Source organism: Phaethon lepturus, unplaced genomic scaffold (assembly GCF_000687285.1).
Source record: "Phaethon lepturus isolate BGI_N335 unplaced genomic scaffold, ASM68728v1 scaffold14358, whole genome shotgun sequence".
NCBI classification, from domain to species: domain Eukaryota; kingdom Metazoa; phylum Chordata; class Aves; order Phaethontiformes; family Phaethontidae; genus Phaethon; species Phaethon lepturus.
Window position 1 is genome coordinate 1 of NW_010555611.1, and position 18,964 is coordinate 18,964.

General features: G+C 39.6%; 1 protein-coding gene across 1 annotated transcript; it reads left to right on the top strand.

Annotated features, from left to right (window-relative positions):
- Positions 1-3: 3 nt before the first annotated feature.
- On the top strand, positions 4-16,438 carry SLC4A1AP (solute carrier family 4 (anion exchanger), member 1, adaptor protein; the record flags this gene model as incomplete). Its single annotated transcript, XM_010292224.1, has 14 exons — positions 4-15; positions 829-1,015; positions 1,513-1,635; positions 2,468-2,528; positions 3,379-3,518; positions 3,655-3,815; positions 4,972-5,041; positions 8,525-8,714; positions 9,529-9,637; positions 10,296-10,533; positions 11,321-11,395; positions 12,299-12,369; positions 14,693-14,765; positions 16,002-16,438. Coding segments are annotated over 14 exons (1,560 nt in total), but the record flags the coding sequence as incomplete, so codon positions are not given.
- Positions 16,439-18,964: the final 2,526 nt, after the last annotated feature.

Genomic DNA, 18,964 nt, shown 5'->3' on the forward strand with positions numbered 1-18,964 from the left:
CTCTTCCTCCTGCAGGTGGGTCGGGGCCCGGGCGGCCCCGCCGCACTCCCTGAAGCATGGGTCGGGTGACTCGCGTGGTAAAGGCTTCCCCGGATCAAGCTCAGGAATTTACCTGGCTCCCTCTGCCCCTCGCTGGTGTCTTGGGGGGTGACAGCTTCTGGTTTGTGAGGTGGTTTGGATGCTTGGAAAGCAGCCCAGTGCTGCTGTGATGGTGTTACTGAGGGAAAGCAGTCAGCTGTAGGTGTCTGCTGCTGCCTCTGCAGTGAGGTTTGTGGCCAAAGGACAGGAGTGGGGCTGTGGGGTCAGCTCTGCCGAGGGCTCAGCCTGAGAACAGGCATGGCAGCTTCTGCAGATGCACAATGAGCGCAAAAAGCATTTCCCTCTGATGGTCTGATGCATCAGGAAAGTCTCTCCGACATTCTGATGCATCAGGACAGTTCAAGCACTAATATTCCTTTGTGATCAAGGGAAGCTTTTATTCGTAGGAACTTAGAAAGCTTGGATTGTCCCACATGCACTTCAGAGGTTTTGGTTGCTCGCTCCTCAAATTCTCCGGTGTGGCACTGCTAAAAAAAATCTTTGCATTCTGCTTTTCAAATATAGTTATACTTGAGATTGATCTCCCTACAAGTAAACAGTAATGCTTATTTCTTTTTTTCCCCTCTTTAGAAAGGATATTAAAACTAGTATACAGTAACAAATGTGCTTTTAAAAAAGTAAAATTGTTGGACCTGTAATGATTTGTTTATGTTAACGTACATAATATGCATGTGTGTTTGTTTTTTTTTTTTTAAATACACTTCTGGAATGTTACTGTTTGTGACGTAGGGACCCGAAGAGGACCAGGAGTCTGAGTCGGAACTAACTGTGACACAACTGAAGGCACTGCGTAAGCAGCAGCAAGCAAAATTAGAAAAGACAATGTTGGGAGAGGACTCTGATGAGGAAGATGAAAAAGAGGAGAGAAGCAATGAGAGGAGTCAGAACAGTGATATGAGCTGCTCATGGGGAATGGGTAAGTGATGATGCATAAATCAGCTGATACAACTTGGAAGGTCTTTCAGCCAGTTTTCAGTGATTACTAGGGTTGAAATTCCAGCTGGATGCCAAGTGTCCCAATCCAGTGGAAGCTGTTGAGTACAAATTAATCCTTTTCCTTTTAGAAGGAAGAGTGCTGTGACAAGGCAAGCTTACATCTCGTGAGAAGTATGCTAGAACCCCTTTTAAAATCAGGGAGAAGGTGATTTGCCTATGCCTATAAAAGGCCATGAAACTGGGAGTTTTGCTTCTGTAATGCAGTGATGTTCATGTACAAAACTACCTTATAATGGAATAACTAATAGCAAAAAACAGTGGTTTTCTTGATTGGATGCAGAAATAATACTCAAGTTAAGGGAAATAATTTTAGGATGATATAGCTGATACTTCTTTCAGACTAATGAAAGTTGAAATATACTGGTCTTCTCTTTCTAACGTTTTGTTGTATTTTTTTTGCACTTCATATGTCTTTAGGGGAAGATGCTGAAGAGGATGAGGTTGAAGAAAACCCTATTGCTATTGATTTTCAGGATGTACAAGATGCCTTCTATATGAAAGATCCTAGGAAGGCCTTACAGGGCTTTTTTGACAGAGAAGGTACTTCTTTTTCTTTTCTTTTTTTAATTAAACTTAATTTTTTTCTATTTAGTGAAGTGTGAAATTTCTGCTCATGTTTTCCTTTGGGAACTAAGGTGTGAGAGCTAAACTTTTCTGTTACTTTCTGGGTAAGGTTTTTTGTTTGGTCCAGTTTGGGAGAGGTGTTTGGTTTCTGTTTTATTAAAACTTAGCTCACTGTTGTAGATATGAGACTTAGTAACTAATTTCTAAACTGGGAGTTGCAAAGAGCACCTTGTATTCCTCTGGAGTGACACTCAAACCACACCCATGTTTTAAAGCTATGATGAAAAATCCAAAACCATCAAATTCTGGATTGTTCTACTTGGAGATTGCTATGATTGTGAGATAGAATCGGAAAGTATAAAGAGACAAAAGGCAATAAATTAATTTAAACTTTTGATGGCTGCTAGTGAAACTTAGAATTGACTCACTTCCATTTGCTAAAATGAAAAATCAATCCTCAAGATAAACAGTATCTGTGAATCCAGATTGCAAACTGTCATTACTTCAATCTCATTTACTTTAATACATACAGATGCAAGATTGTTTTTTCTTTGAACTACACATTCCTGAACTGGCCACTTCTGCACTTTTGATCTGAAGAAGCCTTGATTGTGATAAAAAACCAAATAAGCATAATATCATCTGAAGATCCCACGGTTTAAAAAAAAAAAAAAGGCAAATTCAGTCCTTTGATAATGTAACAAGGGCATTTTATCTCTTGGTTAACCATGACTTTCCTCTCTGGTGTAAAGATTATTTTTGCTTATTTCAATTTTGGTAACTATATCAACTTTCTTTTCCTCTCTAGGAGAAGAGTTAGTATATGAATATGATGATCGTGGGCACAATAGCTGGCTATGCAGGATCAAGTATGTATATCCCTATTCACTTTTGTACATAGAAGTTGGCTTCATTGAGTTCACAAACAAAAACTGAAGGAATTGTCACACTTGGCAAAGAGGCCAGCTGGAATTAGACCTAAGCTCTGATACTGAGACAGAAGTTCAAGGATCAGTGCCTATTCAGTGTTCCCACTCCTTTCTGGTCTGACAGAATTTGACGTTCCTTAGAGATGAAAATCAGAAAAGCAAGAGTCTAGATTCTTTCAGTTCCCCTTATTTTGAGAAATACGTGAAATTGAAATACAAGAGAAGAAACTGTAAGATGGTATCTTTTAATTCCTAATGAGAGAGGGGAAAAAATCATTTTACTGTTTACCCAGTTTCAGTTCTTTTATGGTATAAGGCAGATGGGTTCCTGCAAGAGGCCAGTAACATTGTTCTTTTATTTGACAGGAGGAGGTGAGGTGGAATTTAAGTCAACAGTATAGATCTCAGATGGATAGGTACTGCTTCAGAAACCTTTGTTTCAATTCGGTGTAAAATATTTGTCACTGGTGTTACATGAATGCAAGATACTGGTGCTTAAAATGATTCGGGTATCAACGTTTAACCTTTTAACTTCTTGTATTGCCAATGGAATGAATATAGGAAGAGTTATTGTTTGGACTAGTAAAATAAAAAATTACTTGCGTGCTTTAGGAAACCCATGCTTGTGTTTTGATTAGTACTGTATGAAATGAAAAGTGAAAATACTTAACCCACAAAAAAAAGACTAAAGTGGAAAGAGCAATATCAACGTGATAAATACAGTATCTGAGTAGCATCCGTGAAAAGCTGTTTGTATTGGAGCTGTCCTCTGATCCTTCAAACTGAACAGGTTGCCTGTGGATGACGCATCAGGGAAACAGCTGGTGGCAGAGGTACTCCATTCAGGAAAGAAAAAGGAAGCAATGGTACAGTGTGCACTGGAAGCTTGCAGGCTACTTGATGCTCGGGGAGTACTGAGGCAAGAAGCAGGTGAATAACCAGTGAAATGCTGTGATCATTCTGAAAGCCCTAAACTAGGGATTTGAGATTGCTATCTTGAATTTGTTTTATTGCTCAGTGGCATGCAAATCATTTTGTTTCTTGCTCTCTCCCTTACCTTTCCCAGTATCCCGAAAAAGGAAATCAAAGAACTGGGAAGATGAGGATTTTTATGACAGTGATGATGACACCTTCCTTGATCGAACTGGTGCTGTAGAAAAGAAGCGACTGAACAGAATGAAAAAAGCTGGTAAAATAGAAGAAAAACCAGAGACTTATGACTCCCTGGTAAGAAGAATTATTATGACATGCCAGGCTTATTCTCTCAGGCATGTGCTATTACTGAGAAGGAAAATAAAAAATATTTCCTGATCTTTTTGTTAACCTGAACTCTTAGTATCATTTCAGACCTTTAGATATTAATTGATGAAGTTAGAATAAAGTCAGACTAGCTTTGATTGTAGAATAAGAGGCTTTCTAAGCTTTTGAGAGGGGAAAAAATGGGATATAGAAGAAACCTTAGACTTTAACAACAACAACAACAAAAGCGATTTGTTATTCCAATTTAGTACACAGTATCCACATTACAGAAACTGTCATTGTGACTGCTACTAACTGACACACATCTACTACCTTAAGCAAAGGGGATGACTGGCCAAAGAGAATGAACCACCTGTTACCAGGAAGTCTCATGGCTTAAGACCAAGTCAGTCTGCAAAAAAAGGAGTCTGCAGCTGCTTGTGTTGTCCCTTCTCTGGAGAACAGGGTTCAGTCTGTGAGTTCTGTTACTGTGTACAAGGCTTTTGTCATAAACTAGGGGAGGCAAGAGAACTTTGCAACTCTGAATACTGTTTTTTTGCTTTGTGGACAACATCTATAAATACCTGAAAAAATCGCTTACTTTATTAAAGTGGAAGCATACTACTTTGCTTTTGCCTGTGTAGTATTGCGTTGTACTTAATGGATCACAACAGTGGATGAATGAAACACCAGAACATGATACTTTTAAAATAGTTTTAAGCCATCAGAAAATAATTACAAGCTTTCAAGTGCATAGGGCACATACCAAGGAAAGATTTCATTCTGCTTCAAAGAATAAGCAGCCTGGACTGGCAGAGGTATGACAACGAAAAGTACTACACACACAATAGAGTGTGGGGGAGGAGGGATAGGAGGGGTTGGGGGATCACAGTGGTGGTATAACACTGCTGCAGAAGCATTACACATATTTTTGTTCTTCAGAAAGAAAATTATTTGAACAGTATGTGAAAGGACTGATAAGTTGTTTAGGAACAATCTAGACTATATTTTTTCAGCCCAGAAACTCCTGGTCAAAGATCAGAAGTAGAAAAATTGAGGTAATTTGGTATGATAGTTGAATAACTCTTAAAAGGGGATTTTAAGAAGATAATTTTTATCTTCTAAGCATGTTGTTCTTTTGTAGGTCACAAAGCTAAATGAAGCTGAAAATGAGCTTTCTGAGATAACAGAAAAACTGAAGGCTTCAGGGAAAGGTAAGGCATGAAGTTCATTTGATTATAGTGCTTTCTGTAAAGAACAGTAAAGAGATTAAAATGTATCTTATGGATATCTGTAACATCTAAGTTAAGGTGAGTGTACAAGTTCCTGGAATTTAGGAGCATTATTACTGTTTGTCTGCCTATGTTGGTGAAACAGACCCAGTTTGAGGAACACTTTTTTCCTACTCTTTCCAAGAATATCTATAAGGTAAGAGCAAACAACTGACAGAGAAAGAAAAGACAGAATCTTTTCTTTCACTTCTCTCATTGCAAATGCACCTTAAAAAGGAAAGGTGGGAGGTGGGAAAAGAGAAATGTGGAGTCAAAGCAGTTGACGCTTAGCCTGTATGTTCAGTGAACTCACTACCTTGTGAGGGTGCTATTCAGGTTCTAGGATTATGCCTTTGTTTATGAAGGCAGAGCCTTTCCAAAGTGGGGACTCTGTCTGGCAGTTAGATTTAAAAGCTTACTATACAAATAGCTGCATTTTGCTTTCTGTTACTGTTGATGTCTTGTGGAATGAAAGGAAGGCATGAAAGAAATGTGTTTAGGCTGGTTCTTCATACAGAAAGCTTTTTAAAAAAGTTGGCATTAATAAAGGTTGCAATGTCAGTTTGTCAGAAGAATTTCTCTCCAGGAAGCGTAGCAGCAATCTGACAGCTGGGCTGTCTTTCGGGCATTATACGGGTGTGTTTTTCTCAGCTCCACACTGAAACTCATTTGTATCAACAGTTCCGTTGGTGATGGATTATACCAGATCACTGTTTAGAAAACCTTACTGTTCCGCTGAGCGTTCTAACTGATCGGTTGGTTCAGTGTGTTTGCAGGAATCGTTTTCAGCATGACTGTACTGATAAGTAGTTAACGATGGACTAGCAGGAGAAGCTAATGCTTTATATTGTCTGAGACCTGTAATTCCAAGTTTTCATATATTATGATGCTTTTGTTTCTGATGATACTGTTTCTCAACAAGACTGTTAAATCATATTGTAGTAGAGGCTGGGAGAAGGAAGGATCAGTGCATTTATAGACTTCTACTAACAGCATATAATTCTGATATATGTTATCATGGATTAATAAATTGTAACTGGTTAAACAGCTAGTTTAGAGCCTTGGAAAAACTGCAGTCTCAGCACTTATTGCAAGACAGTGTAATTCAGTATTGGATGGGAATCTCCTAGAACTAGGACAGGCTAAAACATAGCGAATACTGCATCATCAGGCACTTTGTGTGTGTGTTCTACATACTTGTGTTTTCTCCGATTTCTTTGGATGCCTCAGGTTAATCACAGAAGTTGAGTACAAGTGTAAGTCAGGAGCTTGCGTATTCATCATGGGTGATTGCTACCGCTGTCATGAGCTGTCTGGCAAAGCTGCTGCATTACATACGGTTCCAAAACCTTAACACAGTTGTTTGTTCTAAATGATTTGTAACCTAAGGGCAAGAGTATAGAGAGACCAATGAGTGAATGACAGGCTAAATTGCAACACCTCTTACCAAGCGCTTGGAGGAATTACATGGTTGTCTAAAATCGCAGTCGAAGTCCAGAAACTGTTATCAAGTTCTTCAGAGCTAACTACTGATGGACTGACTTGGTATCTCTCATCCACTGAGATGAAAATCAAGTGCATAAAGCTCTTCAGTCTCATCTTTGGTTGTCTGTTCAGAAGAAACCTATCAATAAGTTGATGATGCAGTAAATAGCCCTATAGTTTTTTTCCCTGGAATATTAAGTGTAATAGCCGTGATTGGTTCACCTCCTAGGAATGTCAAATCTTACTTCAATAGTGTAGAAACTGCTGCAACAAATACTGAACGCTAACAGTAGCCCTGTAAAAGCTGAACTACCTGATCTTAGGCACTGTTGGTGGAATCAAGAAGAGAATCCTATTTGCAAGAAGGGTAGTCTGACTTGCTGAAGATCACTCACTGACTGTAGCACTCTTAGACTGTTCTGCTGCTAAAGAAATGAGCTATGGAACTGTACCTTTAATTGTTCTAAATTATCTGTTGTGACATTCTACCTTATCTTTGAAATTTAGTGCTTAAATCAAATGATCATTCTGCTCAGCTCCTGCCTGCTAGGAGTTTCAGACTGTTATCAATACCTTTCATTGATGATTTTTGTCTCTGCTCGTACAAATAGTTAAGAGGAAAATTAAGAGTATTTCTATCTGAATTTCTTTTATGACATGTTCTGGCATCATTTATATTTGCATGGAGGTGGATGCTACAACTGTTTCTTATCTTTTGGACCCTTTTAATTCTGTATATCTTTGAACAGTTACTGTTGTGGTTTTCGTATATTTGCAGCTTGTAAACTGTCTTGTTCTAGATAAGAAATATCCTTTTGAGTTGGGTCCATTTGTAAACATGAGTCTTATTAGACTTTTCTCTAATTATTTAAGTCCTGTAAAACTGCTTGAATATGTACTCTTATTACTATTTTACTTGTACACATTGAAAATTTAAAGTGCTACTTAAGTAGCTCAAGCTGAACTGAAAATAACTCATTGGTCACATAATTATTCTTGTGCATATATATATATAAATGCTTATAATGCAGCAAACAAGTATCAGATTTGCCCCTTTTCATATAGTATTAACAGGCAGAAGACTGCCTGTCAAAGGCTTGTTAAAATTCTCGCAACCACATTTTTCTTTCTTTGCTTCCAAGTTATTTTTGAACACAATATAAAAACTTCTGCAGCATTGTTCAAGCCCAAGAAGAGAGTTTTTCTGGGGTTTTTTGTTGGTGTTTTTGAAATCCATCTGTTAGAATGCTGTATTTATTTTTTTGTAGTCATTAGAGCTTTAGTTTTTCTTTCTGAGCTTTGTTTTAATTGGTCAAATATGCATAGAATTATTAATATTTGAAATCAGGTGGAGCAGAAAGACTGCTGCTACTCTTTTTCAAGTACAGAGCAGTGTTTTCTTGTTAGAAGATCCAGTCAAAACAAAGGTAAACTTTGTGTGATTGCCCTAATATATATGAAACTATTCTTGTATGTACTCGGTTATCCAGGGGTGGGAGGCAGCATCATGTGTTGATTCATTTTGAGCTTTGCAAATGTGACATCAACATTCCAGGAAAGCCAAAACGGGATTCCCCATGCAGTGGTGTGGGATTCTTTGTAGCTGTGTTTATTTTAGTCTGTGACTACAAAAAGAACATCTAAGTCACAGCAGATACTGAAGCGAGATGAACAACCTAGAATAGAGACATTTACTCATAAATATTCAATTTTAAGAGAGTTTTTGTTATGTAAGTGGATTAAGGTTTACTGTATGGATTTTGTTAGGTGAAATGCTTTAATCTTTCCATGGCTAACAACCTTCATTATTTCACCATTCAACAGAAACTTCCAGAGAGGTAGTTGTTCATACATAACTTATTCTCTAAAGGTAGGACTTGATGAGTACAACTTTTGTCTCCCCACCTATAACAATATGCATCTTCTGTTTATCTTGCCTAGTCCAGTCCCAGCCAGCAGCTCAAGATTCCTTGGATGAATTCATGACCGAAATAAAATCAGGATGCACCTTAGACAGCGTGGCACGAAAGAAGCTTCACTTGCGGTCGTTTGAATTGAAGAAAGAGCAACAGAGACTGAAAGGGTTAATAAAGCTTGTCACGCCTGCAGAGCTGCCTGAGCTGAAGCCACAGTAAGTCTTGGCTAAAGTGTAAAATGATTACTTTCACCATTATTAGTGTCTGTGAGCAGCTGGGCAAGCCCAGTGAGCAGACAGCTTTCCAAACACAAGCGCAGGACAACCTTCCAAACTACCTGGCTCATCTCTTTTAAAGAGCCACTGTGTCTTTTGGCCATCTCTGCATCTATGGTTGAGGCAGATGCACCACAGCAGTGGACTAAGATAAGACCACAGAGAGCGGGGAAGAGGGAAGGGATTGGAAGCATGGTGTCAGCTTTGTAATTTTTTTACCAACATGCATCCAAAAGGAACTGAAAAACTTTACAGTTATTATATACAACATGAAAACCACTTTCATTCTGTGAAATGTACCTGGGAGTCAAGTGTAGTGGCTGCTCAACTACTGCCTAGCAATGCTGCTGCAGTTCAAGTGGGCATGTGCTGGGTTCATTATTTGCTAGTGGCAGCTTGATTAGAGGTTTAATTACTTATTAATTTACTTAAATTGAGGTTTGGCTTCCAAGTGAGTTTTTATATGTACATATATATTATATACATGTGTAACTATATGTGTGCAATTGAATTTGAGGGAGTCTGATAAGAGATTTTTTTTCTTCCTCTATGGTAAGTGTCTGAATCCTACAGTATGTATGTAGGACAGAGTCATCATCTCCTGCAGCTTCCTCAGTGGGTGCTCCAAGTGAGAGAGAAATAAAAGGATTTTTATATATCTACTTATAATTTGCAGATTTTTTGCATTTGTAAATATATGACTTGCTTGATACTTTGTAGACTGTTTTCCTTTGTATCTAATTTTTATTAGGAGTGGGAGTTACAGTCTGGAAGCAGAGAGCAAGCCTAAAAAGATTACCCTGCCTCTCTTTGGTGCAATGAAAGGGGGCAGCAAATTCAAGCTGAAAACTGGAAGCCTAGGGGTAAGTTGGACTCATAAGTGCTGCAAGTCAGAGGCTATTTCTCAGACACCTCAGTCTATGGAGACTGTAGGTGGCAGCCATGTCGTCTCACGTGTATGGAAACAGCACGGAGGCGCAAGCCTGTGGCAGTGGAAGGGGGACCGGGGACCAAGCAGGGGCTGGGGGGGGCAGCCTGTGGCAGTGGAAGGTGCACAGGGCACCAAGCAGTGGCTGTTGGACACTGCTGCCAGGAGTTGCCATTCTGTGCCCTTGTACAGTCAGTCTCCTGGGGCACAGCTGTGGTCCAAAGGTAGTGGATCAAGTGGAGGCAGTCTGGGGACATCCAGTTGAACCACTGCTATACCTCAGCAGCTGGTCCTTTACTTTCTCTTGTTTTTCTTGACCTTTTAGCTAAGATGATAGCCAAGATTGATTCAGTTTCCAGTGTCCCTCTTATGAAAAGACTGTACCCCTTGTCTATGGACTGGACATATTTTTTTAGAAATCTTCCATCTCTACTGATAAGTTTTCCTTAAAACCTAACTATTCTTTATCCAGAGAGTGTTTCCTTACAAGCTGTCTCTATGACAGTAATGTGTGTGCTTTCTCCTGTGATGAACATCTGTGACATCTACCTCCAGATTATCTTAGCACTGATGCACAAGTTTTTCTTCCACAGAAGTTGCCTGTTAAGCGTCCAGACATCCCTGAAAGCTTGTTAAAAATGAAAGATGATGGACCAGAGGAGGAAGAGGAAGAAGAGGAAGAAATGGAGGAGGAGCAACAAGTAGATGCAATAAACAGCAGAACATCAAACCTGGAAATGAAAATGATAACAGAGGAAGAAGTAGGAAAAGAAACTAATGCTACCGATGGTTCTCCTTGCAATAACAAGGATCTAGAATCCCTTCAGGATGGTAAACCATTGGTTTTGATTTTTCCAGTAATGAAGCAGCGTCTGTTACTGCTGAATTTTTCAGAGCTATGTGAATCTCCTAAGGTTTGAGTCATAGGTTCTCTAGCAGATTTCTTTTCCATAGATTTTTGCCAGAGTCTCTGTGCCAACAGATGAGTTTCACTTTGTTCTGCTTGAAACTCTGCTTGGCAGTCAGTTTTTCCTGCTTTTGGTGAAAATGTCCTGGACTCAGGAAAGGTCCTATTTTGATAAGCCCTGCTTTCATTCAATTGAGTGTCCATATGATAACAAATACAATATATTGTTGTCAGGGAGAGTGACTTAGTAAGAAAAGAAATGTCTGTGTAAAGCTTCAGATCAGTTTGTACGGATGAAAAATAATTTAAAAAATAGTAATGGAGGGGTATCTTCCTTGTATCTGTGTGGTTTATCTCCAATCCATCCTTTTCTATGTCACCTTGATGCATTTGAAAAATCAGTAATGATGTTTCTCAGTAAATAATGTATTTGACAGAAACCTAATTCTAATTTCTTGTCTTAATGCTGGACAGATTGCTCTTGAAAAGTATGTTTTAACTGGTCACAAGTTTTTCTTTCATATTGTATTGTGATGGACTTAGTGGATGAAATAGTTGGGAGGACTTTTAAGAGAAGAGCTCTTCTGAGACAAATGTAGCTAAGAGTTCCCTTTTATAGTTTATCTCAGGGATGCTAGTGCTCTACTCATCAGAGTTGCTGCAGAGTGCTCACCTAGCTCTTTTCTTTTTTTCTCCTTTTTTCTCCCCTAGGGGTTCACTTTCTGCCTGAGCCAAAGGTACTAAGGAATAAATCTCAGATGGGACCCTCACAAGAGAAATCTCAAGGTGAGCAGTACAATTTAGACTCTGTCGTACAGTAGCCGGTGGATTTAGAAACTGCCTGAAGGAGTTATTGTTGTCTTCTGTCAGTTGAAAGAAACTAAGCCTAATCTAGAGCCTAAAGTAAGAATCTAGAATTCAAACAAAGGATTCTGTTTTGCTTGGGAAGTGGTAAGTGTATGGTGAAGACAGGTCACTTCAATTATGTTTCAGTTCTCCTTGCTTTTCATAGTCATTAACTGCTTTGAGATCCTTTGTCTTTTTTTAAAAAATGAGCATGAGAAGAAAAATTATTTTAATTTATGAGCATAAACATAATGCTTTTTCCCCCCTTTATTTTCTCGCAGTAGCTCTTAAGCTACTACAGAAGGACAGCACTTTCCTTTCATAAAGTGACAAATGCTACATAACGTTAGCTAATAGTCTGTTAATGACCCAGATGACCCCTCTACATGTACACACAAAAAAACCCAGATCCTTAAAAAAAAAATTGTGCTTGGTGTACTGAATATTTGGAGATCTGTATAAATTTTCTATTTTTTCCATAACTCAGACTTTTAAGAATATGTTGTCCTGTCCTCATCATCTCATCCGTAGACTTAATCCACAAGAGTCTCAGTATCTCGCAGATGAAGTGGCAGAAAAAACAGGCATACTTCTATCTTCCTGTCTTCCTCTTGCCTATGTTACTGTGAAATTACTTTTTTTTAAATAAAAAGTATGTTGGTCCTGCACATTTCCTACTGTTTCCTTCCAAATCAGTCACTGCAGTGTATGAATTCTGTTGCAGTGAGCTGTCTTGGATTTCCTTTTAGATGTATCCATTTTTATGGGAACTTTATATAAGCTTATTTCTGATAGAATTGGTCATTCATGATGTGTCATAAAACAAATCTTCTTTCTTGTCAGCATCTGAGGCAGTATGTAAGGAACCTGAAGAGACATCTGAGAAAGTTAAGAAGATCAATAGCTCAAGCAAGGTCAGTTATGATACTATGACTGCTGTAGCTTAAGAGTTTCAAGGAATCATTTAGGAGGCTCTTTATTACTGAAACAGTACCAATTTGATTGAGTGGTGGTGTTGGGTTGGTTGATGGACTGATGATCTTAAAGGTCTTGTCCAACCTTAATGATTCTGTGATTCTGAGTATGAATCGGTGATAATAGTGCTTTTCTACTATGGGGTGTTTCTAATTGTGTTTCTAAGACCCAAACATAGAATCACACATTGCCATTGGACACAGATAGTTTTTTTTGAAGCCTCCAATGAGAAAGTAAAGCAGACCATTTCAATCATGATAGAGGCTCTCAATTCAATCACAAACTTGTTTTTTTACCTTTTCACTTGGCAATTAGCCTCTGCTAATTGCTTCTTGTCCTGCATCACAAGTCTTGTAGACCATAGGTGCTCTCTGGGCTTTAGGAATGGCATTGCAAAACTTTCTTTGATGGGTGGCTTGGGAGGCATGTATTGGCTGACACAGAACATGCTGGACTAAAATTGTAGCTAGTCTGTGTTGCTATTACCAAACCTCATCCTTCCCTGTAGATGTGAAAAGAGAGAAGTCTTAGAGATTATTGTCTTTTGCAACCCAATTTTTACTAAATTTCAGTAGATGTACCAGACAATGTTCCTTCTGTGCATACGATCTGGATTAAAATGTGAAGTGTATGAGCCTTGCACATTTTGGGACACAGGCAATTGTCGCCTTCCTGGAGCTGGGAAGGAACTTCTGTGACACTGTGCTCTTAGCCTAAGGATTATTGTGAGGTTCTTCCCCTTAAAGTGCATCCCACACTTCTGCTGACTGCCATCAGAGGAGATTGCTGTGCTTGGTGGGCCATGAGTTATGACTGTTATGATAATTTCTTTGTGGTGGCCATCTACTTTTAGCCCTGCACCACTTACTTAAAGAAACTTAACTCCTTGTAGCCTGTGTGTGCTAACTGCCACCTTGTTAGTCCTGGCAAAGGACCCAAAGATGGGGTTGGCACAGCCTTTAGAACAGTCCTTTGTTGCTGGCCTATAAAGCTTGTTGATAAAGAAAGCAAAGAGTAAATTTATTCTGTTAAAGCCCAAGTTACACCACTTACCATATGAATACAGGAAAACAAGGCAGCTTCTCAGGCTGAGGCAGTCAAGTAGCACCTCTCATCAGCACAGAGCTCACTCTAACACTGAGCATTCTCCAAATACCAGATGGCTTAGCTGTATTCTCTCTCCTATCACAAATCACTTTTTCCACATGCTGTCTCTGCCTTTGGGCTCAGATCTCACATGGAAAATATCAACCAGAAGTCAGCTTTGGGTTTTTTTCCTCTTTTAGTATTGCAGGAATAACTTTGAATCATGTAAAACCAGAAAAAAACAATTTTGAAGTGGCTGTTCACGAGCCATATTTAAAAACTGTTCTACTCTGCAGTGTAATGTTTTGGAAAACCTTAGTCTTCCAAAAGATCTGGTTTAGAGGTTAATTTGGGGAAGGAAAGTTTTTTTGAGGGAATGAAAAATTGCTTCAGCTGCATAACTTGAAGACCGTGTCACGATACTACAGAATAATGTAAATCAGTGCTGAGTAACTTGGCTACATTCTGAGCTCTCAAGTCTTGCACTCTACAGTTGTATGAATTTTTTTGATAGCTACCTGCAGTTGCTGAGAAAATTATGCTGATGTGGCAAAACTTAAAAATCTAAGAACAAAAAGACATTGCTCTGTCAACATTTGAATTTTAAGTGACCTGTTTTGGTGTGCTTTAAATATTTCAGTGATGCCAGTGAGACATGAAAAAATCGTGCTTTCTTTTATTTTGAAAAACTAAGCTACCCTTATATAACAGCTGAACTTTTATATACTCCAGTTTGAAAGTCACCTTAAGCCCAAAGTTTTCAGTGGGATTGTGTTTTGAAATCCATAAAACACTTCTTGAAAGTCCTAAAGTTTTTCCCTGCGTAAAGAAATTCTGTGTCAAATGACACTATCAAACATTAGGATGACAAGATTAAACTCTCCAGAAGTGGACAATTGGCAATGGCCCTGTTTTGATGGAGAGATTGGACTGGATGACCTCCAGAGGTCCCATCTAACCAGCATTTCTGTTATTCCATGACCCTACTGGGAATAAACTGGATCTATTTGAGGGTTTGATATTTATTCTTTCCTCTCTATTATTGTTTTCATTCCTGACTCTTGTAGAAATAACCCTCACCTTTCAGTATTTGTCTCTGAATTAGTACGAGATTTAGTGGCTGTGAGACATTGCTGGAGGAGTGCAGCACCTTAAAAATCTCTTCTCCTTTTGCAGGTCCAACAACCTTTTTTTTCCTCACAGTACCCAGATGATGACCCAGACTACTGCATATGGATTCCTCCTGCAGGTATCAACCATTTCCTTACCATGTTTAGTCTTATAACTCAAGAATCTACCTAATAAGTTGTCAGAGTGTCCTTGTAACTTCTTGGGGGGAAAAAAAAAAAGTAATTCAGGAACACTTTGCCCAGAACCTGATGTTTTCTGGCATGTTATGCCTCATATTTGTTGTGCTGCCATGCAAGTCTTGCAGTGAAATACAGACCATATCTGCATTAGCTTCATCTCAATGGACAGATACACCTGAAGTGGTTTTTTTGGTTTTGTAACATCTGAGAGTGCTAATTCCATTCACACACGGTGATAAGATCTAGTTGAAAGACAAGCTCAAAACTTCCCTAGGGATGAGTGCTCCAGCAATCTTAGTATTCTCAGTTTTCATAGAAGTCTGAAATCTGAAAAACTTCCTTGCAGATTTTTGCAAAAATCTACATTGCAATACAAACTTTAGGTCATGTCTTTTGGCGACAAGTCTTGGTATCACTTTGGTGAAGGCACTGAATAACTGACGCACAGATCCAATATATGTTAAAGTTGAACAGATTTTTTTTTACTTTAGTTAGAGTGGTTTTAGTTGTGAGGTTATTCAGGAACACTGTAATGAATTTTCAGTTTCTCTAAAATGGAAAATTGATTTTCATGCATTGATGTTTTCATAGTAAGTTCAAAGCTTAACTTTCATTTGGTATACTCATTACTATAATTTTTATGAGGCTGTTGCAGGCTTATGATATAGATAGGCTCAAAAGGGAGTAAGAAAAATGAGAATAAATTCCACTGAAGAAAACTATAATCTGGTGGATCATCCTTTAATGGAAAGACTGCACTTCTGTGGCATATGAATCCACTGGAACAAAATGCCTGATTCAGTAACTCAGAGGCCTGACCTGGGATAGCCAAGCGAGGTGTGTCCTGAAGAGGGAGCTCCTTTCTCTGTCTCTGCCTGCTAATAATCAGACTTTTCTTCTGTCTAAGCTGGTATAATAAGGACACCAGAGAAGGAAAAAACCAACAACAACAAAAAAAAAAAACAGGGATATATGATATAATCTTGACACTATTAGTAAGGTTAAGAAGAATGATAAGTATAAATCAAAAGACTATTTGAATTGTAATATCCAGTCAGACTTACCCTCTTTGCTTCCTTGCCTGCTGCTGCCTAGAGACTATTTCATACTTGGATACAAATTTATCTTGAATGAGGGGGGAAAAAATAACACAACTATTTCTCTTCATCTCTTAGGTCAAAGCGGTGATGGCAAGACCCATCTTAATGAAAAATATGGCTACTAAGCTTCAAGTGCCCCAGAGTACATCTGAGGTTTGAAGGACCGCTCTATTTTGGACTCTTTCACCACACACTGAGTGAGGGATAAAAGAGTTGGTTTTTCAGAGGCTGCTCCAATTTCAAGGGCATCAGCAGCCACTCTGCCTGTTAGCTTTCCTTGTGTGTCCTCTGTTTGTCTTCCAGCTGCTTTTTTAAAAGTAAAAGCCTACACATTCTTCTGTCTCTTCTTCCACTTTTAGCCTTGTCCTTTTTATTTGGCTTAAAACTCTAGGCTCATCTTTCCTTTTGTAAATAAAAATATACAAAAAGTATATAAAAAAAATACACCTCTGTATACTTACAGGCTTGATAAAACTTATTCATGTTGGTTTTATGCAATTAAAATGAGAAACATTCCTGGTTTGCTTCTCTGGCTGTTCTTCAAAAATACTGTCATGGTAACACAACCTAAAACTTGAGGGGGGTTTTTTTCTTTCCTGTGGAAAAAGGAAACACTCAGGAAAAAAGTTCACTCCTCCCTTGTATGGAGTGGATGAGAAAGGGTGAGTGTACACTGTTACAAAGGTGTAGAAGAACTGAAGAGGCTGGCACTGCTTATCTAGAATTGAAGCATAACAAGAAACAATGTAAGGATACCCTGGAGAAACTTATAATGAAGCCTGTTCTTCTCCTGTTGTAACACAAGAGCAAAGCGCCATCTTAACACCATTTGAGGCATGCTGGTTCTTTAACTTACCGAGAAGGTGGTTTTGAATGTCTGTGTAACGAGGCTATGAAATTCTTCGCCATCAAAAGGTTGTTAGAGCTCTGAACAAAGAGCGAACGGGCCTCTTCATAAAGAGGCGACAGCAGAAGGACCTAATCCTTCCCTTTGTACCCCACAGTAGGTTGGTACCTCCTGCTACAGCAATGGCAGCCTCCTGCTAGCACGAGGGCAGGCCCCACCTCTTTTCATACTGCTCTGTGATTGGCTGCTTGCCATTTTATTGCTGAGCACATCCTACTCATGTGATCTCAGGTCACCCTCTGATTGGCTGCCCATTTTCTTCGGACCAGGAAGTGCTCAAGTATAACAATATAGGCTTTTCTGTCTCATATATGAATATGTATGTCTGAAGGAGGATAAAAATATGTATAAATGTGTTATTTATTTGTGGATCCACTTCCTATATGTATTTATAGATGTGCCTATTTAGTAAGTGCTATATATATCTAAAAATCTATAACTTAAATACCCATCCATAAAAGTGGGGGTATAAATTGGATAAACACTTTAATAAGAGGTCATGAAATGAAAAATGGAAGTAATTAAACAAAAGCAAAGGGCAGGTTTATGGCCCCACTTTCTGAGACTGCGGATCAAGCCCTGTTTGGGGTGTGGGGGGAGCTAGAGGGCAGGGGGCTGTGAGCAAGCTGGAGCATGCCCAGGGCTACGGACCCCTCCAAGGAGGCCACCAAGGGGCTGCCAGGACTCTGGGGGCAATGCCAGGCCTGCTTGTCCCTGCCCAACAGCCCTGGGCTCTCAAAGAAAAATGGATCTTTTCCATTTGTTGCACTTAGAGTCAAGCCTTTAACTTCTAAGCAGTGGTTTCTTCCAGACTGCAAGTACTGGTAGGATTTGGGACCTGAAGACCCCAGCTCAGTAACATGGTCATCGTTCATCAGCTCCCCTAAACAGTCACCAACTGGGGGGAATCTGGTCCCCTGAATGACTCACAGTTGCCCCAGAGCCTGTGTTGTGGTAAAGGCAAGGGTGACACAGGCATCTGAGGGATTGTAAAGCTCCGGGCACAAGCACACAGTGGGGACAAAAGCTGTAGAAACACTACTGTTGTGCTCCGGGGTCCCACATCCTTTGGCCTGCTTCCACCGGACAGTGGCTGCATCTTAATGGATGAATTGCAGAGGACATGTCAGAAGCTGAGGAGAAGGGATAATCATGCAACTCCTCTGGTTCTCGCAACAGTAGTGTTGGAGCAACGGAGCTCACTCCAATTTTACCCCACAGAGAACGTAAAACAGTTTGGCACCTTGGCATTTTGTAGGGTTTTACTTAGCATGCTCAAGTGGCAAAACAGCATCTTCATTCTCCCTGTAATCTTCAACATATTTAGCTTTTTTTTTTTCTTTTTTGTCAGCATCTGCGCACCAGACTGGGCAACCTGAAGCTTCCTGCTTCTGGCAGAGGCATAGCTTTACATCATCCAAGGAAAGGCTGTTGCCCCTCTGTTCGAAATGCCAGCCCTTATAGGTTTCACGAACTCGGTAGCCCTTCTCCAGAGCTTTGTTCAGTTCCAGGGTGCACTAGGTGTCCGCAAGGGTCTTCTGTTCATTGCTGTGGATGCAGAGGGCCAGGCAGGATTCAGACAAAAGTGCAGCATAAGGGAAACAATAGTTTGTCATTTACCCTTGCAGGAAGCACGGGGAAAACGAGCCCACACCTTTACTTTGACCATCCCAAAGTAGGTGGTCAGTGTGTCAAAATTCTCAAAAAGAAAAAAGGACTTCTGGGTTCCCAAAAGAGTATTTTTTTAGTTTTGCTGATGAAAGGACAGAGGCCAGCAAAATCATTGCGATGTATCTTTTCATCAGGGCCTGCTTTGTAGTACAGACAAATGGTATTTGTCCTGCTGTCACAAAGCACGTCTCTGGGGATCAGGGACTGGGCAGTTTGGTGCTGGCTAAAACCATGAGCTCCCCGTCTGTTTCTTTTCGTAGCGGCTCACTTGTGCTCCCATACAGATCTGATATTAGAATCTGCTCTCTTTAGGTGGTCCATCTTTTGTTGTATTGTGTCGTATGAATGCCTAAAGGTGGTCCCTACTGGATGATTCCAGTCATTTTCATGGTAGCATTCGATAGAACTGTGGAAAAAGCACCCATTATCTTTGAAAGCTGTTGGCCTCCCATGAATGATA